General features: G+C 36.7%; 1 protein-coding gene across 1 annotated transcript; it reads right to left on the bottom strand.

The window, feature by feature from the left end:
- Positions 1 to 503: 503 nt before the first annotated feature.
- Positions 504 to 20,472, bottom strand: opn4b (opsin 4b). The gene is made up of 12 exons (XM_060889890.1): positions 20,421 to 20,472; positions 18,400 to 18,573; positions 12,864 to 13,006; positions 12,214 to 12,347; positions 9,428 to 9,631; positions 9,122 to 9,293; positions 7,669 to 7,836; positions 5,873 to 5,980; positions 3,964 to 4,150; positions 3,682 to 3,858; positions 1,396 to 1,461; positions 504 to 739 (listed from the first exon to the last, which is right to left on the bottom strand). The coding sequence occupies exons 2-12, from the start codon at positions 18,469 to 18,471 to the stop codon at positions 509 to 511; spliced, it is 1,662 nt and encodes a 553-aa protein (XP_060745873.1). The 5' UTR covers positions 18,472 to 18,573; positions 20,421 to 20,472; the 3' UTR covers positions 504 to 508.
- Between the last annotated feature and the right edge of the window lie 1,970 nt (positions 20,473 to 22,442).

Below are 22,442 nucleotides of genomic sequence, written 5' to 3'. Positions count from 1 at the left end.
CTCCTGTGTCACAGTGAACAGTACTTGATGATAAAATAAAGAATATATTGAGAAAAAACGAAAATTGCTGAAATTTCAGAGTCCAGGTGATTCATTCTCCAAAGTTGGAATTTGAGGATTTTTTTTCTTCTGCTGAACAAGTGATTTTGTCCATTGTATTTCTAGAAAAGAACAGTATTCGTTCCGCATCGGCTAGGCTTGATGTACTGTTTGAAATAGCAGACAGCTCTGCAGGCAGTCCAGTCTTCCTGGAAAACCTGCTAAGAGACGACACTCTGCACTGCAGAAACCTCGAGCTGTACCTCAACACTCTCTTATCTTTCAAGATCACACAGGTACAAAAACACAAAATGAAAAAACGGTGAATGCACAGTCAAAAGCCCTGCGCAGTGAGATGACTGTTCTAACAATTTAAAATAAAAATAAAAAGTGCATATTGGTTATTTTGAGCTTTTTCTTGAGGATGTTACTGTAAGGGGAGAGATAAGGACAGGACAGTCGTTTTCTTTCAGATTCTATGCTGAGGAATGCTAATGTTGGAAGGATTATTGTAGGCCTGGGAATTGCTCACTTGGTCCATGACAAGAGGTTCCATGTTGAGAGGCACCACTGGAGAAACGCTGGGGAGGCATTTAGAAGGGTGGCTATTGGTCACATCGGACAGGACGGCAGGATGGGACTCGGAGGTTACAACAATGGAGGGAATAGTTGCTGTCTGCTTCTTGTGCTCATGTGCTGGCTATGAGACAGAATGAAAACAGTGTCATTCGCTAAATGTTTACCTCTAACAATTTTTTTTTCATGTCAGGACTGACTGATGAGCTCTATGTAAATACGACTGTAAGGTGGGACGCACACTGCATACACTATAAAGCCAAAGCATAGAGGGATTTTCTGGCAAGACATTGAAAAATGGTGCTATGCCAGTTGAGCTGAACAATCATGTATTGAACAAATGCATTCAAATAAAGAAGTGATGTGTTCAAAGCCTTTATATTAACATTTAAACATTCTACTGACATGTTCTTTCATGGTAATGTTGGATTCAGTTAATGTGTTTCTGTCTAAAAACAAGGCATCCATAAAGATTTAAGGGAATTAAATTAAAGAATTACTAAATCTCTTTGTGTCAAACTATTGAGGTTTAATAATGGTTAAATTCAATAAGATAGACAGATAGATAGATAGATGATGATAGATAGATAGATGATGATAGATAGATAGATAGATAGATAGATAGATAGATAGATAGATAGATAGATAGATAGATTCTTTATTGTCATCACCTTTCTTTAAATCCTGCTTGCGTGTCTGTTACTCGAGAAGTCTTTATTTATCTTTATATTTACAGCACAGATACCAATGCAGTCAATATAGCAATAGCTTTGGACTTACAGTGGAGAGAAGATGATTGGACTGGACAGACTCAGAAATGGAGATGTCATCCTTGTCCATCATAGTCTGTAAAACCACAGACCAGAATAATTAGTTTCAGTACTTACTCACACTTATTATTTCCTATATATATATATGTTTATATATATATTTATAACATGTTATAACGCATTCTAACCTTTTGTCTACTGGCATTTGTATATACGTTTATATGTATTCTTATGTCATAGCGATTGCCTTACACTTCAGTAATGATAGAATCTAGTGGGTTGATCATTACAGTGACAATAATATCTTATCTCATCTTGTCTTGCCTTATCTCAAGAATTATTTGCACAAATATACATTACACTTCCATGCAAATTATTATTACGCAGTATAAACTATTGACATGATACATTATTACATAAGTAATGTTCATAACATATTATATCACTAATACAACAAGCAATCACAGCCCCACTTTGTATAGAGAATTAGGAGACCTGTCTTGAATTTATTCGTTAATACATTTATTTTATTAGATCGACTCCTGAAAAAACTCCAGTATAGCTCTGGGTTTGATAAAATTGTGAGGAATCTAAATTCACTCACAAATGCAATGTAAAAAATATATGAATTAATCTCAGGATAATAACAGGATGTATATTGTGAAAGCATAATAGCACAATTTCAATGAATAATAGTTTATTATCCATGTCTTTCACCCACCCATCTGTCCTAATCTTTACTCCTGATTTGCTCTGGGCTTTTGGCAGGTGATAGTAAACGTGGCATGTCTGAGAAGACATAATGTAGTCGACACATTGGTCACGTTTCATCTGAAACAAGTCTTGTGGACACGAGGCTGTTTCTGGGGATTATCTCAAAGAGCAAGAGATTAGAAGCAGAGAATTATACACCCTGCCTTAATCGCTCAGTTCTGACTGACCCACACAACGATCCGCACCACGTGACTTAAATCAAGCTGCTCTTTCATGCCACATAGTGATCTGACCAGATTACATTCCCTTCAGAACTTATTGGGGCAGAAAGAGACCAAAATCAATATTGTGGTCTAATTTTAATTGCTAACTATTTTTTTAAATTTTCCCATATAATGCAATGTGGCTGGAAAGAAAACAAACAGAGATATAATTAATCCATTAAGTGTGGAAAATAATTAGGATGAATTTAATCAACAAAAACTACAGTAGTTCAAATGAATTAGAGAAGGTCCTCTGCGAGTTGTGATTTTCTAACCCTTAGGTTTACTTGGAATATAAACTGCAGAATCAAGATTACGCTGTCTACAATATTTTATGTCATAATAAAGGTGTTTACGGGAGTAAGTAAGTGAATGATGCTGTGTTCGTGAAGTGGGAACTTGAAGATTTTGGACTTCCTATGAATGAAAGATCTGTTTCAATGGCTTTCCAAATTCTCTCACTATGAGCGCTGATCACAATGAGCAATATAAACTCTCTCACTATGACCGCTGCAATGCTGAAGACGTCTCACAATCGAGTCCTCGATAAACTTCCCTGATTCTGTGAAGTCTTCAGCATTGCAGAGCTCATAGCAATAAGAAAGGACAAAAAGTTTTTAAGGCGCCTTTTGAGTTTAATATTTGAAATCCCTAGGTACTGGGTGATTCTTTGATTATCCAAATGTTAATTCCCTTTTTTTTTTTTTTCATTCCCCTAATTTAGTCATAGCCAGTTCCCAGACTCCAGATTGGTCTCCCCATCATCATACGACAGCTACCAACCCGTGAGGGCAGGGTGTATATCACGTGCTTCCTCTGCATCTGTTTCAAATGCTGCTCATGCAACATTTGAGGGCAATATAAAACACTTGGGAGAAAGAGCTATCCAACCACTTTTAAGTCATGAGCTCATAGACACCTATGCTTGACTATTGTCATTGCGAATGACAGGGGAAATGAAGTATGCCACCTCTACCTAAGAGCAAAGCTCATTTTTTGCCTTAAGAACCTTAATGCACCACCATTTCCCACTTTAGAGTACTGATGATGTGGAAGTAACAGGTTCTGATCACTTGTTGTGAACGCAGCATGGGATCCAAGAAACAATTAGATATGATTGAGAGGACTGACAGGTGATAGCAGGTTTAAATTAATTGTCATTTAAAAATAAATACTGGCAGCTTTAAATATCATAAAAATAGTCCTTTAATTTTTACGGAATTTCCAAAGAGAATTTCTCTGGAAATAACTTGCGAAATGATGTAATTACACAAATCCAGGTGAAATGAGCACAAACAATAATGTGGACTCATACTCACACTGATATAAGCATAGCCGGTGAGGTTTAGACCTGTATCAACAGGACTCCTGAATCCACCCGAGTCTCGACCCCTCACCTTCACTTTCAGAGAAAAGTCGGACAGCTCTTTACGCCCTTCGTAGGACACCTGACGAGAAAGTGCACTCGCCATGTCCACCTCAGTGTCCGTCAAAGCCTGAGATAGACACAGAGAACCCGAGCAGAAGTGATGATCTAAGCCTCATACTAAGTGAAACAACAAAAGGAAAACTGTGATGGATGGGTAAAGGCGTGTTCATACAGACTCGCTGTCGGACATCGAGGACAGGCGCGTCCTGCTGGATTGACGCATGCTGCTGCCGATTTCTGAAGCCTGGCTGGTCACAGTGGAGCGGCGTGTGGACATAAAACTGCTGCTAGTCAAGCGTTCTCGATGAGGAACACACAGTAGCACGCCCAGACATGGAATATACCTTGCTAAAGCAGATCTGACTCATCACAGGCGGGTGTTGGAAAAAGAGATAAAAATTGAAAAAAAGGAAGAAAAGAAAAGACACAAGTGTATATTACAGACAAACATAAACATAAATTGTAGGTATTTTCTTTGAGACCAGAGAAAAGTCTGAGAATCCTAGTCTGAGATGAGGCATATCACAAGATCACTGTCATATTCCTGAAAATATAGCACAACTATTATTTTGTGGGTTTATTTTTGCTATTTTTTTTGTAATTACACTGCAGAATAAAATGAAATATTTTTTGTAATATCAATAGACTTTAGATGTAAAAAGTTTGATCCTGACTTTGATCTGCATTATTGCCTTCTAATAACGAACAAGACATAATTAAATCCTGTGGATAATATATTTTGTTGTCAAAAACAGTGGGGCACTAACACAGTTAGCTGATTTTTTAAATTATAAAACCACACCTTTCACTCTAAATATCAATCAGTTTGTTAATTGTTCGGTCTCTTTAAACTTGGCTGAAAATAATTTTTGTTGGAACAAAAAAAAAATTAAACATTAAACTAGTTTTACATTAAATTAATGAATTTAATTTAACTTTAAAGATCAATGCATTTACTCTGAAGAATTCTCTAAACACCTACATAAAATATATTTGGTATGATCCTTTCCGGTAAAATTACATCAGTTCTGTTGTGTAGATTAGTATAGCATATTAAAGGAATTAAACAAAACAGGTGTGGTGTCAGAGGAATATAATCAAAGACACAAAGCTAAGATTCTGTTCCACAGTGAAGTTATTATTCTTCCATAATTGCATTCTTGGTGTACAATCATTCCTATTTTTTCATGCTGAGATGAATTGATCTCAGTTCTTTCATGACAAAATCAGACACAGATTTTGGACCATAGTTTATGGATCATTATTAAAAAAATGAGAGATAAATACTGGGTCTGTAAACATTGTGTACAGTGATACCAAGAGATACGAGTTTAATTCGTTCCGTGACTTTGCTCGTATCTCAAATTGCTCGTATCTTTTCCCCATTTGAATTAATTGAAATCCCATTAATCCGTTCCAGCTCGCAAAATTCCACTCCAGTTGTTTTGTTTATATGAAGAATATATATGAAAATATGTTTTGAATATGAAAAATGTACAGTACCTGTATTTATAAATGAAAAATATTGTATATTTTGTATAAAACATACAGTAATAAAAAGAAAGTTAAAAAAATAAACTGGTTTTACTTTAAGGAAGATGCGCACGGACGTTGAGGGAGCAGTAAACAGGCGGAGGAGTTAGGAGGAATTACACTTTCACTTTCGTTCACTTACTCGCTACTGAACACTCTTAATGTTACTTTACACTTAAATGGAACTTAACTAAACTTCATTTAGAGAGGGGAGAACAGCAACTAGTAAATAGAATAAACCCCCGTATAACAGAACCATTAATCATGCATAGAGTTAAAAATAGGAAAGGAAATAATAAATGAATAAATGGATAAATAAATAATTAAATAATTAGAGAGAGAGAGGGAGAGAGAGAAAAATATGTGGAGATTTATGACGTAAACTGGTACAACGAACTAATTTTACCGACCATTTAAATTCCCATTCATAGAGCCGCTCTAGCGCAACACAATCAAGCCTAAAGATTTTTTAGTCTCTAGTCTGCTTCACTCAGCAGCATCACTCAGGATGATGACATAATGGCACAGCACACAGTGGAGTGAAGTACCTGTATTTGGGATGTGTGATGGCATAAATGATGGGGTTGTGGATAGCTGAAGCCTTGGCAATCACAGCAGGAACAGAGTTCATGTATGGGGTGAGTAAGTCAGCGTAACTACATGGAGAGAATTCAATAAAATGAATGTTGAACAAACATCAACACAAGAGACGTAAAAAATTAAGTAAAACCACAGTATATTTACAAAGCTGGAGAAGTTAACAAGCAATACAGATTTATCATTTCACATCTGCATTAGTGGCCTAATAGATTAAGAACACATTTTTATTTTTAATAATGGCAGCAAAATTATAACATTATATTTAGAAAAATCTGAGCTTTCCATTGATTGACAGCTCCCACCACCACCATGCTTCACTGTGGGTATGCTGTTCTTTTTGAGTGATAAGACGTCTTCTTCTTGTGCCAAATTGCATGCAAAAGTTTCTACCTTGGTTTCATCAGAACCTTACATATTTTTTGTGGTTAATCGGAATAGCTTCACTGATGACAGGTGAACTAAAGTTATTTTTAAACAGGAGATTAAAGGTGATTTGATTCATTCACAGCTATATAACCCATTATAAGTGCATACTTATGCATCAACTTTATTAGAAATTCTGTTTGTTTTTCTAAAATATTTCTTTGTTTTTCACTTGAATTTTGTTGGTTGCTATATCGCACTAAAGGTGGAAAGCAAATGTAAAAAAATAGATTTTGATTTCAATCGATTTGAATAGAGCTGTGTAGAATTTTTTATAGATGTTGTATATGAGCAAAGATACCTTAGCAGCTGAGATTAAATATTACTAATTAGGAGTTTGTGAGTTAAAATTAGGATCTTGCCCATGCCCATAGGATCGTGCCCATGTCTATATATTTTAATTAGATTTTGTCTATATATTTAAATTAGATCTTTACATTACTGTTTGCTAAATAACTATATTACCAGAACACTCTTGCAAGACGTTTGGCTGTTTTTTGATTATTATTTTTAGGCTAACTGCTACATTATTTTGATTTATTCACTGAGTATATAAGTACTACAGATAGTTGAACAAATCCTTTGTAATGTTTACATGGACTCATCTACCGTGGAATAAAAACTCAGCATATTTATACATCCCATTGTTTATAAGCTGCAGTTGTATTATTCTGGTATTTTAACTTAAAGCTTAAAGACATACTGTACCTGATTTTCTAGAAATGTTTTCAAATTCTTTCGAGTTCTTTGTGTTACTTTGCTGTGCTGGTTATAGAAAAGGATTATGTTATTTGTGGTAATGTAAGCTTTAGAAGCCTTGTTGAGATTTAAAACATGGGATTTCTCAGTGATGCACCATCTGGGCCATTCTTTAGCCTGTTTATTTACAGAGAATCAAGCTTTAATCAAAGACTATCAATACATAGTGTGTGCTAAAACAGCTGCAGTATTGTGATAACTGTGATGATTTTCACTTCCTGTCAAAGTTCTGCCATAGAGGCTCCATCATGTCACTCTCTACATCGACCGATACACATCGACTCTCAGCCTCCATCTAGCATCTTGTCTGTGATGTTAAAGAGCTTAATTTACATGCTTGTCTCTTTGGTTTGGACCCTAATCACATTACGTTCTCTGCTCATTTGGATTTTGCACATGGACACCCTAGAGATTTTCACTTCCTAAAAGCAGTTTATGTCGAAGACTCATCCTTGCTTCAGTGGATAATCTCAAATGGATACTGTAGACTTCAAGCTTCTAAGTACACTTCTAAGGTCTAAGTTTTTTTTAAAGCTGTTGATAGATAAATATTGTTCCTCACCCTGCAAACGCTGTCAGAGCCACACAAGAATATGGCGACCAGGAGATCACATACAACAGAATGACTATGAGAGCCACCTTGGCCATCTTCCATTCACTTTTCAGTCGATGAAACTTTTTGATTGAATCTTTGGTGATTCCTCCTTCCTCACTGATTTTACCTACAGCACTGTAACACAGACATTCAATTCAAATCACAATCTGTATCAATAATACTTTAAGAACATTGTCATAAAGAAATATCACTTTCCCAAAGCTACCGAATAATAAGAAACAGTTTAATGAAGTGCCTTTGATTTGTTGACTTCTTTCAACTCTTTTACATATTCAAGTGTTAAGCCTGTAATTGTAATGGACTTAAGTGGATTTTTACCAGCTTGCAAGCAACATACATCTAATATCTGAAGGTGAAAAATATGTACATATTATTAGTGTATATGTACATTTAAAATTATTTATATATTTAAACAAGCCCAGACTTTTGTCGGTTCATCCTATGGAGTCCATACTTCATAGAATTTCATTTGGTTGCAACCACAGCTAAAAATCTAGATTCTACCAGCTTTACACATCTGGATCCTTAAATGTTTGCCAATTCTTGCACTTTTCCAAGTCTGACCACAGATTCTCAGTCAGAGTAAGACCTGGTCTGTTAATGGAGTCATTATAGACAATATGCTTAGGGATGTCCTATTTCTTAGGGATGTCCTATTGAACCTGTTTCTAGGTTTGCCCTGCATTTGGCTTTATCCATATTGCACTAGTCCCCAGTTGTTGTAAAAGCATCCCCCAGAACAATGCTTTAATGTGTTGATGAGTTTAGTCAGCATTTTTTATCATCACACCAATAAATGTTTTTTTTTTTTTCCATATTTTCTGAATATCCTATTCTGAGATGCTTCAACTGGCCAAACAGGATTTGGTGTGATTTTTTAAATTCATTTTATTAATTTTTATTAATTGACATCAATTGTGGTTTTAGTAATAGTACAAAATGTGGAAATTCAAGTAGTTAAAATACTTATGCATGGCACTGCATTTATTTAGGACTTTAGAGTAGGTTTATATAATAGCACCAACTTTGAAAATGGCTCATAATAATCCAAACTAGTCCAAACAATTAGTTTTATTCCTAAGTTAGATATATAGTTAGATAGCAGATTTGTAAAAAACATTGCAAGCTTACTTGTAGCACAATTATTTACAGAAATACACCAGAATATTGAAATATTAATTAATTAGTATATTAATAAATGACATTAATTAAATTGACATGCTATTAATTAAATAGAAAAAAAAATTGCATTATTCTAACAAAGCTGACAAAAAATATTCAGCAGAATTTGACCACAAAAACATAAAAATGCAATGATAATATTTTGGATTTAAGGCATTCTTTAATCAGTGGATCCTTTATTTGTCTTAAAACTGAAACTGTCTTAAAAAGAACCAACCTGGTGGTGTTGCGAATAGCACGGAAGATGCAGAAATAGCAGTACATAATGACAAACAGAGGGATAAAAAAGACACAGATGAAGAGTAGCATTGTGTAGGCACGAACAGATGGGGTAAACGTCATATAGTCCCATGTGCAGGAGGTCATCAAGCCCTCAGGAACATATGCACCTAGGAGACAACACAATATAGTCGTATATAGTCTGTGTGTGTATGTGTGTGTGTGTGTGTGTGTGTGTGTGTTTGTGTGTGTATGTGTATGTGTGTGTGTGATCAAAAGACACAGAGACACAATGTCCACTCACTCCAGCCAAAAAAGGGAGGAAGGCTCCAAACCAAGGTGTATAGCCAGGCTAGGACGAGGATGATAAGAGCACGCTTGTGTGACATCTTGCCTATGGAGGCCAGGGGCTGAGTGATGACAAAATATCTATCCACAGCAATGACCATTAGTGTGATCATAGAGCACATCCCAAAGAGAGCACCACAAAATGCATACAATTCACAGCCTAGAAAGAAAGAGAGAGAGAGAAAGAAAAGAAATCTTTAGATTTCTCTAGTTATCTTTAGACTTTCTCTGTCACATTTACTTTCTGTCACTATGGAAATGTCACTTCAATCAAGCAAACAACGTCAAAGTAACAAGCACCTGATTGATGTAATTATAGTTTATAGTTCTAGAGAAAAAAAAAGAAACAAGTGAATGTTTAAAGCCATGAAATATACTAAAGCCAAATACGAAATATACTGCTGTTTCCTCCCAGGCACCTTTTAAGCTTTGGTGTACTTTACAAAGATTATACTACTACTACTGTACAGCAAAAATTAAGTTATTGTAAATCTGTACTTGATACCACTGAAAATATACAAAAGACTCATCCCTGATCTCTGTGGCATATGTAGCTTCTATACCCTCTGTTCAGAGTAGTTAGAGTTAAGCTGTACAGTTGTGTTGCTCTCCTTGGTTGCATTCAGTTGCTTCTCTGCATGACAGGAAAAACAATCAACTTAATGAGAGCTCAGCTCAGAGCTCACTCACTGACATACACTGAAGAAGAATGCACAGATAGAGGCTCCGAGTATGAATTAAACACTCCAGAAATCAGCATACTGGTATCATCAAGCCAGAAGTTTTGTCAAAATATCAATCAGAAAAATGTAATTAATTAAGTAATAAAAGTATTAAGTATTTGGTTATTAGTATGTACGGCTCACATATAATAAACCACATATAATAAAAAGCAATCTATAGTTAACCAAACTAGTTTTTAGCTATTGCCATGGTACACATTCTACACACTAAGATAAATGACCACCACAAGAAATTAATGAATACTGCAATGAATGAATGAATGAATGAATATTTATTTATTTAAAACAGAGAAAATGGAAAGTCTATTAAACTGAGACTGAGACAGGATGAGAAAGAGAGAGATTTATGTATATGTATTTTTCAGTTGACCAGGAAACAAGCTCAATGTGCTTCGACTGATTCAGTCATCCAGTAACTTGCCTCGCTTCAAAAAGCAAAGGTTTAACACATACTTCCATTAGTGATCAAAGGCTTCTCAGTCTATCCAACTGAAGGATGATGTACCCTGTTTTGAAAATTTTGGGATCATTGCTTTCTAAGATTTTCTGAGAACTATTTTTGTATAAAAGTAGTCATTTTTGTGCTAGCTTATTAAAGATGCATGTATGTCTAAGACCTAAGCTTTTGGCAGAGGCAGAAAAACATGCTTTTACACATCATTTTGGTCTCATTTGAACACAATAAAGTGATTGCATTACATTTACGGCATTTAGTAGACACTTAGCTGGAATGACTTACATGTATCTCATTTATACATCTCATTTAGCAGCTTGGTGGCCCAGGGATTTAAACTCATGACCTTCCAATCAGTAGTCACACACATTAAATGCTGAGCTACTACTTCCCCTTCTCCTGATTACAGTTGTAAGAGCAGCTGCACTTCTTGAAGTTCAACTTTTTGTGCCACACTTTTTGTGTGTTCTACATTTTGTGCCACTGTGAAGGGCTTAATTTGCACAACCCTAAAAAACAACCCTAACAATAACAGGATCTCTGAAATTAGTGGAATTGCTGGTTAGAGGATGACAGTATTCTACAGTATGACTCTATATGATGTAAAGTCCTTTGTTAATGCTACTGGATTACTAAGCACTTTGGCCACATTGTGCATCTATAGTTTATTCATTCATTCATCTTCTACCGCTTATCCGAACTACTCGGTTCACGGGGAGCCTGTGCCTATCTCAGGCGTCATCGGGCACCAAGGCAGGATACACCCTGGACGGAGCGCCAACCCATCGCAGGGCACACACACACACTCGTTCACTCACGCAATCACACACTAGGGACAATTTTTCCAGAGATGCCAATCAACCTACCATGCATGTCTTTGGACCGGGGGAGGAAACCGGAGTACCCGGAGGAAACCCCCAAGGCACGGGGAGAACATGCAAACTCCACACACACAAGGTGGCAAGGTGGAGGCGGGAATCGAACCCCGACCCTGGAGGTGTGAGGCGAACGTGCTAACCACTAAGCCACCGTGCCCCCTATCTATAGTTTATATGTGTTACATATTCCTTATCTTGTTAAAATTGCTATGACATGTTAATCATTAGCCAGTAAGCCCTGGATACTCTGCTTCTCATACTTACAATGCTCCAAATGATTGGAAGATTTTTCAGAAGGCTAAAATCCAAATATAAAAATTATATGCTAGTAAGCTGAGAGGCTTTCTAAATCAATTCAAACCTTACGCACTTAAACACTCCCTTTTAAGGCTTCCTCAATATTATCTTTCCTGAAAAGATTTCCTTTCATTCTCAGCACTAGCTGCTTATTGTGTTCATTGTATAACAAAAAGAAAGCTGTAATAGCAAATACCCTGTGTATAAAACGGATGAATGGATGGTACATAAAGCACTTGATGTTCAAAGCCAGCCTCTAAACCTGATTTGATGTTACACACTTTTTTCCCATTTTCATGGCCTGGAACTGAGCGATTAAAGAAGATGAAGAGATTAAGCAAACCAGTGTCCATTCCTGAATGCTGATTACCTTTCTCCCCAAAGATCCATCTCTTATTCATGCTGGTAATGAAGAAGGTGGGCGTCTGAGTGACGCACATCAGGAAGTCAGTTATGGCCAGATTAATAATGAACATATTGGCTGGTGTTCTTAAACTTCGGCTCCTACAAGGGGACATATGGATAAGAGACAGACAGAAAGTTAGAAGTGTAATTCTAAGTTTTAGTTGCATATCGTTTGGGTTTTTGCATTGGACTGGGAAAGTGGACTGGGAAAGTGGCCAGGGGTTGAGAGTGAAAGTTTTCAGTTATTGGTGACTGCACAATTTAGAAGCCAAAAAAACCTGCTGAACACCAATGGCAGGATACTGGCATGGATTAGTGCTGCTTTCTTTCTATGTTTGAGGCTCTTGTATAAAACATTGCTAAAAAATTCTCTACCTTTCGGTATTTACACACAGGTCGCTAGCTACAAGTGTAAATGTTATGTCAGCAGCCTGCTAACCTTCGTCATTATCAGATGTATGAACAACACCCAGTGTTAACCTGTACTGCTGCAGTGATCTGATGCTTCATTCTTTTCCCAGAACTATGATGAGCAAAGGTTCAATTCCACACACTAAGCGTTGCATACATTTATTTACAAGAGAGCTACAACAGTAAAAACAGGAAGTCCCTTACTTGCAGAAGGCGTACATGACCAGAAAGTTGCCCACCATGCCAGTGATGCCAATGATTAAGATAACAGAGCCGACAGTATAGTGGGCATGGTCTGGAACATCCACGGTGGGAAAAGGATAGTGAGGAGTTTGAATCATAGACACCTGTAAAATGAGACAAGCAAAGAACAGGACAAGGGAAGAGCCAGATAAGTTTAATGATGCTTTTTCAGACATTGTAGTGTCACATTTTGTTGTCATAGACACTGCTAAGTAACCTGTTTCATAGGTTTCTTACCAAGATACCACAGGTACTGAGCCAGGACAGAACTTGAAATAAAAAAATTAAATAATTAAAAAAACTAGGGCTGTAACCAAATTGCACTGTATAGTATAACAAAATCACAATTATAGTGGAATACTGTTCAGTGTGCTCATACTAGTAGATTTAGATTAGGAAAATTTCAACATCAGGGTGAAATGTGGCCTTGTTTACAAATTAGGTGAAAGTTCCAGCTACTTTAAAATCCTCCAAGTAGCCAGGCTTTGGTTGTCTAGGGTGCTATAGTGAGTCTGGAGTATTGATTAGGATTGTAATAAATGTGCCTGCTTCAAGAGATGTCAGGTGGTTATTTACAGAGGGATGTCTTGTATTAACTGTCTATCTAAATCTTGTGGGTATTACTGATGTGATTAAGTCATTAAGTCTAAGAGAACCCCTGACCTTCATTGCATGTATTATGCATGAAAAATCAAACCAGAATCTGGCCAAAGCATTCAATGACATAACTGAAACACAAGAAATGTTAAAAAAGAAGACAGATTAAAGCCCACAATTTACTTTAACATCTTAGAACTAATAAGGACCATATGAACCAAAGCGAACCAATATTAATATGTTCTGTATGCAGGTTAAAATAGCTTCAAATGACTTTGTATATTGACTTATACAAGAGCGCTAATTATTGAACCACAGTTAATAAGTTAAATCCAACTATAGCTACTTTTTGTGCATAGCTAAGCTTCAGTTTATACTTCACAATGCCAATTTCATTTTCTATGAATGTAATTCAAATCAACTTCATACAAAGTGAGATAAGCAAATGTGTATGCTAAAACTGACAGAAAAACTGGGGTATCTCTACAGATAAAATTCAGACCCATATACAGGGGCAACATAAAAAGGGGTTTATTTAGGGAAAAAATAACCAAGGCTAAAAACATGGGGAACCAAGGACATAAAATGCTGGAACACTGACACAGGGAGGGGAGATGACAGTAATCAAGAAACAGCAAACCAAAGACAAGACCACAGCAAAGCAACTGGTATAAATAGGGAAGGCAATTATTGAAACACAAGGAACAGGTGTGCAGAGGCGGGACCAGATTAAGGAAAGGGCGGGGCTAATACAACAAAAACAAAAGCACATGGTATAAGACAAACAAATGTCCCCCTAGTAGGGAAGCCATTCCTGACAAAAACAGCTGAGGAATTGAGGGTTAAGAGTCTTGCTAAGAGGCCCAACAGTGGCAGCTTGGTGGACCTGGGATTGAACTCACAACCTTCTGATTGGTAGCCCAACACCTTAACCACTAAGCTACCACAAACCTCTTATCTTAGTGTTCAGCAGTTCAGTAATTCCTGCTGTTCAGATATCAAGACATATCTATACTATAATGAGCATGTAAATCAGCCTTTCCTGATTCAACCTGGAGTAAAATATCAATTTTTGAAAAATAAAGAAATAACAAAAAAGTCATTATGAAATATTAACTCTCAATCTTTTAAATACTTTTTGGGTGACATCACACTAAAGTCAGGCCTGGTCTTTTACAACATCTAAATTCCCTCCAATTAAGACTGTGTCTTTTCTGACAAATGAATTAAAATAATTAAAATAATTAAAATTAAATTATTATCTGAAAATAGCAGCTAAATATAAAATCTGTCACATAAAAATCCATTGCTGTAGGTCCCTTTTTCATACTGAGGTATTACTGTATCATATAAACTTAAACATAAAAGATTAAGTGAATTTAAGTGAGTCTATCCTCAGGCTCCAACTCTACATAATGTCATAATGTAAATGCTTGAAAATGGAAGAGAATCTATTTAAACCAGTGCCTTAGGCTCAGTTCAGCAGCTAGAATGTGAATGGTGTTTAACTAAGCAGGTATTATTAATAACTACATTGACAGAAAACCTTGCTATCTATAGGAATCTATTGCTGCCCGATAAACATATCTGTCAATCATGGAATAAATATTTAGGCTAATCTTGATCTACAGGATCTTGGCAAAATTGTTGTTTACCAGTTACAGTGTGATACTGTTGAATGACTACCAGTAACACCAGTGTCAGTGGTGTCAGCACTAGTGATATAATAAAGCAATAATTTGACATCTCAAAAATCTAATAAAATTTAGTTGCTTATTTTAAATTGACCATGCTTTTTATATTATTATTATTATTATTATTATTATTATTATTATTATTATTATTATTATTATTATTCTTTGGGAATATTTTTAAGGGCAGGTTCTAAACACAAAATTGTGATAAAATTAAAGAGTATTAAATTGTTTATATTATATTATATTATATTATATTATATTATATTATATTATATTATATTATATTATATTATATTATATTATAAATGTGACAGCATCAAATCAAATGAAGTCCAATGTAAAATATACCCTGCCCCACATAATAAATAAATAAATAAATAAATAGAAAAGATTGACCATTTTAGCACTATTTTTTCAATACTACACAAACATGCAGTGATTATGATAATAATGTGCTGTTCATTATCAGTTCCAATACTTAGACTAAGCTTTAAAAGTTGGTAAAACATTTGTATTTGGTCAGGGCTGTGGTAAATAGTCTCTACTTGTTTGGTACTGATGTGAAAATTGAAGGAGAATTGAGATAAAATGACGTTGAGGTTCCTCAATATTGCCGCTCGACCAATCTTATGCAACCATCTTATGCAACTTTGAATTTTGGAATGGAGGAGTGCTGATGTCTCATGGTAGCCACATGACGGTGATTCATTCAGACTCTCTGTTTACTTACACTGTTCTGGCTTGAGATATTCATATAATTCATAGCTAGTTGTTTATATCAATATGAATGAAACATCTTCCAAAATCACTGTTCTGTTAAACTGTGCTGTTATGTGGTTGGTCACCTAATCAATGACCTTAGATTATGCTTTCAGAGAGCTAAAAGTCAGAGGTCCATTAGAGTGTGGACTATGCATGCTCAAACTCTCCTAACTCTAATGAACACATCCCTTGATTATGAAGGATCGTGTCCAAGTTCAATGTGTCCTTTATTGACCACGAAGGCATGTCCAAATAAGCTAAACTGTGCCTTGAGTTTTTATAGAGAGACACTTGATGTAGAAATGTAAATGTGAAACAGAGCAAGTCAAAATCATATGGGTTGTGTTTTTAATTCTTACAATTAAAGACAAGTGTATTTAATAATTTGACCATCAGCTAAATGTGCTATTTGTAAGCAGAAGTCACACACCAAATTACAGTGAACCACATGAGAAATAAGGCCAAGGGCACAAGAAGAATTGTGTTAAAGCTATATTCCTCCTTACAAATGTACCTAAATGACAATATATGAATCCTTGAAAAACACTATTGGGCAGGAATAAGTAGAAGCTGTTAAAATGGATTTTCAAATAAAAATTGAGTAAAGTACAGCTGGAGCTTGACCTTAGTTTACCATATTGTGGGCTGTAGCAGTGCTGAGTGTCCCCTTTTTCATAGTCACCATATTTTCTGTGACACAATTTGTAACCACTACCAAGCAAACTAACTGTTTAAAAGCTGAATTTGGGCAATTGGTAGTTTTTATACAGATTTATAATTTTTTAAAAATAGTTTTAAAAGTGGAAAAAAAATCACTGAACAGTTCGTCTCTGTGCAACAAACAGTATTTGTGAATGTGTAAATATTTCTGATGCAATGACCAAAGATGACCTCTTTTTTTTTAAGGGAAACATTTATGCTACACTCATACGAACAGCAAAATATTATGAATAAATTAGTGCAGCAACAATGAAAGGTAGCTTAGACAGGAGAGCGCACTTGATCCATGGCAATACTTCTCCTCTTACCTTGTATTATATGAGTCATGTAATATACACTTATCATCCGGAAGGTTTTATTTTAATAGCAAGAAAACTGATTTGGAATGCCATTTACACAACCCACTGATAAACATTATTACTCTGAGAACCAGTACTAGGAACCCTATTGGTGAGTTCATAGTACCCGTAGCATAAAAAATGATTCTTTTTTATTCTGATAACAATTTCTATTCACTTCTATAATACTGCAAGTGTCTTTTTTTTATCAAGTAAGAGGTTTTGTTATGCAAATAGTCATGCAATTTAGCGAATGACGTCATGGGGCGACTTCTAGGCGCTTTTTAAACAAGGATTAGTGACTTTTCCCAAGGATTAGTGACTTTTTGGAAATAGCGGGCAAGCGATTCTGCAGGCCAATACGTTTTCATCAATACTTCCTTGTCTTTCTTCCTAGCCACACGATGTGAGTGAGAAAAACACAAGTGGCGATATCTATAGGGCCCTTATCTATAGTGCACTAATTAACATCGACCGGTTTATTAGCATTAAATGTCTCATAAATAATGTCACCTCTGCGACTGGGCACATGGGCTACAAGACAATGTGATGTAGTTTACTATCAACTCAAGACGTCACACCTCCCACCCAAAATAATTCAACTGAGAAAGATTCTCTGTCTCAATCCAGCTGCGGCGCGCAGCAGCTGTTGAGCGCAAATTGTCTCTCCAGCGCCGCTGAACTCCTGTTGCTTGTGTTTAACTCCAATTCCAAAGAAACTATTACCATAGCGCAATATCACATCCTTCACATTCTTCTAGGTTCACTAATCTCGCTTAAAGCACTGTGTGCGTGTATGTTCTCTTTCTATCTTTCTATCTACAACAATTTAATCTGGTATGGATCAGTCTTTAGACAACAAATCAGTACTGTATATCCACAGACTTATAGTTTGTGAAGGGAGATTTAAGCACCTGCTTTTCCTGCTCTATTATAGATGAAATTAATCAGGGGCATGTGATAAATCACGGCTATCTGACTTAACTGCAGCTGTTCCACATCTGTATTTGCTGGCAACATTTAATACAACTGCATAGAAGTTATCCAATAAAGTTAAACAAAAAAAAGTTGTTAGTATATGAAAAATATTACACGTGCACACGCGTAAATGCACCGTGCAAACGATGCAGAAACCACACAGACATGATTCTGTTGAACGTCACCATATCAGTGTGGATGAGTTTGACTTGGAGCGCGTGACGACTGAACCACAGGCATTTCCATTCATTTACGCGCGCGCTCTTTAAGATCTTACACCGTTCAGATAGAATAGTGCTGAGAGTTAAGTAACAGAGCATGTTGCTTCAGCCTACAATCAAAGAATCACACCAAAAAAACTTCACTCCAAGACAGAAATGATCCATGGAATGAACGAGGTCTTACCGGGGTGGTGCGCTCGAGCAGCTCCGCGCTGCTGTAGTTCCAAGGCTCTTCGGTCTGTCCGTTACCCGCCATGCTGTTCGGCTCCGGAGTGATGGGGAACTCCAGCAAAAAGTTCAGAGAGGAGAAAATGCTTTTGTTTAGCTTAGTGCGAGACGAGCATCATGGGGTTATTCCCTGTAAGGCAAAAGAGGAATAGAGTTCCCCACTGAGTTCCCCACTGCCTGTAGCACAAAGTTTACAGGAGACAAGGTGTGCAAAGCAGGTGTACGAGGTGGCACGCGCACGATTCCACTGGACTTTAGAGTCCTTCATATAGTGTAATCACACAGCACACTTCAAGTGCATGAAGTGAAAACCAATGTAAATGCATACAGAGCTTAGAAAGCTGCACATGCCCCCCCTCTCTCTCTGCCTCTCTGTCTGTCTCTCTATGTCTGTCTCTTTCTCTCTCTCTCTCAAGCACATACACACACGAACGTTTGTCTTGCTATCCGTAAGGTCCTTCCACTGACCTAATTATTATACAATACACATAAATCTAACTCTTAACACATTTCTCCAGCGTAACAGCAGAAGAGATTTAACAACTCATCCGGTCTTGCAATCCTACCACCTGCCCATTGGATCCACTCCCTTCCACTATGCTCCAGACCACCTCACAAGAACTTCTGCCCTTCATCACCACTATCATCAATGGATCCATAACATCTGGTTATGTACCAACTACCTACATGGGAGCAACCCATCCTGAAGAAACCTGCTCTGGATTTATCAGATATCAGTAACTACAGACCGGTATCACTTCTCTCTTTTCTTTTAAAAATTCTTGAACGCATTGTTTATAATCCCAACGATCCCAACCGATCTGGTTTTAAAGCAGCACGTTAGACATAGACAGCCCTATTGGACGTCTCTGAGAAACTACATGCTGCTAGATCAGCCAAGCTGTCATCCGTCTTCATCCTCCTCCACCTTTCAGCAGCATTTTATACGGTCAACCACAAGATTCTCTTGTCCACCCTCAGGAGTCTTGGGATTTGCGGATCAGCATTGGAATGGTTTGTGTCCTACCTGGAAGGACGCTCATATCAGGTAACAAGGAGGGGAGTGACATCTGTTCCACGCAGACTCTCCACTGGTGTCCCACAGGGCTCAGTACTTGTTCCTCTTCTTTTCTCCCTGTATACTCACTCTCCTGGTGAAGTTATTTCCTCATAAGCGTTCTCTTACCACTGCTAAGCCCATGATACACAACTTATCTTCTCTTTCTCACCTACAGATACCACTGCTTCTGTTCGGATCTCAGCATGTCTGGCAGATATATCATCGCGGATGACGGCTCATCAGTTGAAGTTCAATCCTAGCAAAACTGAACATTCGATTCATCCTCAGGTCATGATCTTGCAATATCTCTGTATAACGATCTGATGTCCCCTTCAGTCACAGCTAGCAACCCTGGGGTATCCATGGACAATCAACTGTCCTTTTCCTTGATTATTTTTGTCCACACAGGCTGATCAGGTACTTGTTCAGTCTCTTGTCATCTCAAGACTGGACTACTGAAACTCACTGCTAGCAGGTCTACCTATGAATGCAATTCGTCCTCTGCACAACTTGTTTTAAACCTGATTAAGTTCTCACATACCACCCCGCTGCTGCAATCTCTCCACTGGCTTCCGGTAGCCTCACGTGTCAGATTCAAAACACTGATGCTTATCTACAAAGCCATAAATGGACCAGCTCCCTCTTACCTCAAAGCCCTCATCACTCCTCACCCTGCACCTCACACCCTCAGAGGTAAGTGTATACTACAAGACTCTTTTCTGTTATGATACCAAGGTGGTGGAATGAATTTCCTCTAGAGGTCTTGACAGCTATGGTCACTGGCTATTTTCAAACAACAGTTGAAGACTTACTGATTCATGAAACACTTCAACAAGCAAGTTCTTCCTTGTTTGTTGTATGTGAGTATATATATACACAATTTATAATAATTGAACAGTAATTTAGGTCCACTGTACCTGTAGCCTAGTGAACCAGAGTTCGATGATAGAGTCTTAAGCACTTTTGTACGTCGCTCTGGAAAAGGGCATCTGCCAAATGCTGTAAATGTAAATGTAAATGAAACAGTGTTTCTCCAGGACCATGGTGCTACACAGAACAACAAAGTGCAACCACATAAAGTGCATTGTGTGCAACCTAGTGCAACAGTGCGAGACAAAAGAGACAATACAATACACAAAATTAAAGATACACAAAATAACATAGACCAGTGTGCATTCTGAACTATGTCCTACATGTCTAAAATATACAAATATATACGATTTCATAAATAAGGGTAACGTTATTGGATTGTACTGAATTGTAAATGAATTAAATCACAGAAAATGCTACAAGCTTAATTCCATCTCTATCCTCACTTTTTATTTGACTTGAATAGTGAGAATTGTGTAATTGCAAGTATGAGAACATGCTGATGAATTCCATCAAATGAGGGAGATTCAAAAAAGAATCAACAAAAGCTACAAATTCTATCCCTGTCCTTACAAATGACTAGTCGCCTTTATTCAGATCTTCATTTATTTCCACCTTAGAATTCCTGGAATTGTTGCTTTCTTACTGAATACAATCACAAGTTATGAATAAAGATCATGAGGGTAAAACTGTCTAATCCCACAGATCCCAAAAAAGTTCTATACAAACTTTCAAAAATATTCTGTATAGGATAATGCAGTTATAATAAACAGGCTTGTGCTGAGACTAATTAAGAAGATACCATGCTAACTGTGCTAGTATTTCTACTTATGGGTTTGTTTTCAGTACAGATAGTAGCATTATTTTATACACATATTATTTATCTATCTGTCTGTCTAGATAGGAACTAAACGTACTAAATGTAGGAATATGAGACAATTGGAACAAGAGTCTGCTGAATCACAAAAGGGCTTTTGTTGGGCTAAGATATTGGAGTTTTAGAAGCTATTCATTAGTGTTTTCTGAACATGTATCCTCTTGTTCCTATTTTTTTTTCTTTGCTCAATATCAGGACAACACTGTGGGAAATCCCAGAGGTGTACAATCAGAAGAAAACTATTTCCGAGCAACATAGATGCTCATATATATTATACATTTCTATGTAAAGTGCATATATGCCACCAAAGATGGCACACGATGGATGTAGCAAATGTTTGCAGGCTTTGAGCAACAGTAGGATTGTATACTGAACCGCAAGTGTGATAATCATGATCAGAAGATAAGATAAGATCCTGTCTTCAACCTAGGGTTGGTTTGTGATAGATGCAAGCAGCTACCATTCTAATGAGCAGAAATGTAAACGGACGTGTTAAGAAAAGGTGCAACTCTGCACGGATAGTCAAACGAGTTCAAGGGACAATTTACTCTGCATATGTTAGGAACATCAGCTGTATTACCTTATGTTTATTCTACTAGTAGTATGCTTCTTGTGGGTATCTTTACTTAGCTCTGATGATAAACTATATTAACCAAAATATATAGGCTACAGGCCACTATATAGTTTTATATACACCACTTTTCTTTCAAATGGATATAGCTTAGTCTTTCATGCTACATGCTAGGCTTCATACTAGCTTCATGAACCAATTAGCAAAGCAAGATGACTCTATTTTTCATACATATTCAACTGAAACATCAGTGATCGCAGCTCTGTTTTTTTCTTGTAAAGCCCCTATATACGTTTAAAGGAGAGGTCACTTATGACAGGATAGGATGAAACACAGTTACATGTGATATATAGGACCTAATTGCAGGTAGTTAAACTTCACACATCATATAAATTGGTTGCTTTACCACTTAATGCCTAGTTGCACAGAATATATTTTAAATTCACATGTCACATGGTGCTGTCGCTGCAATCATGGCTCTTTGTTACACACATCCATAGAAAATCAAATGTCACCTGTTGCTTGCTAGTGTGAAAATACATTCAATATGACATTTCACTCCATTTTATTATCCTAGATTTTGCTTGCAGTTTGTAGAGTAAGATGTATCCCAATTCTTGG

This window comes from Tachysurus vachellii, chromosome 2 (genome assembly GCF_030014155.1).
Source record: "Tachysurus vachellii isolate PV-2020 chromosome 2, HZAU_Pvac_v1, whole genome shotgun sequence".
Lineage (NCBI taxonomy): Eukaryota > Metazoa > Chordata > Actinopteri > Siluriformes > Bagridae > Tachysurus > Tachysurus vachellii.
The sequence above is the reverse complement of the archived record's forward strand: the minus strand, read 5'-3'. Positions and strand labels throughout refer to the sequence as shown.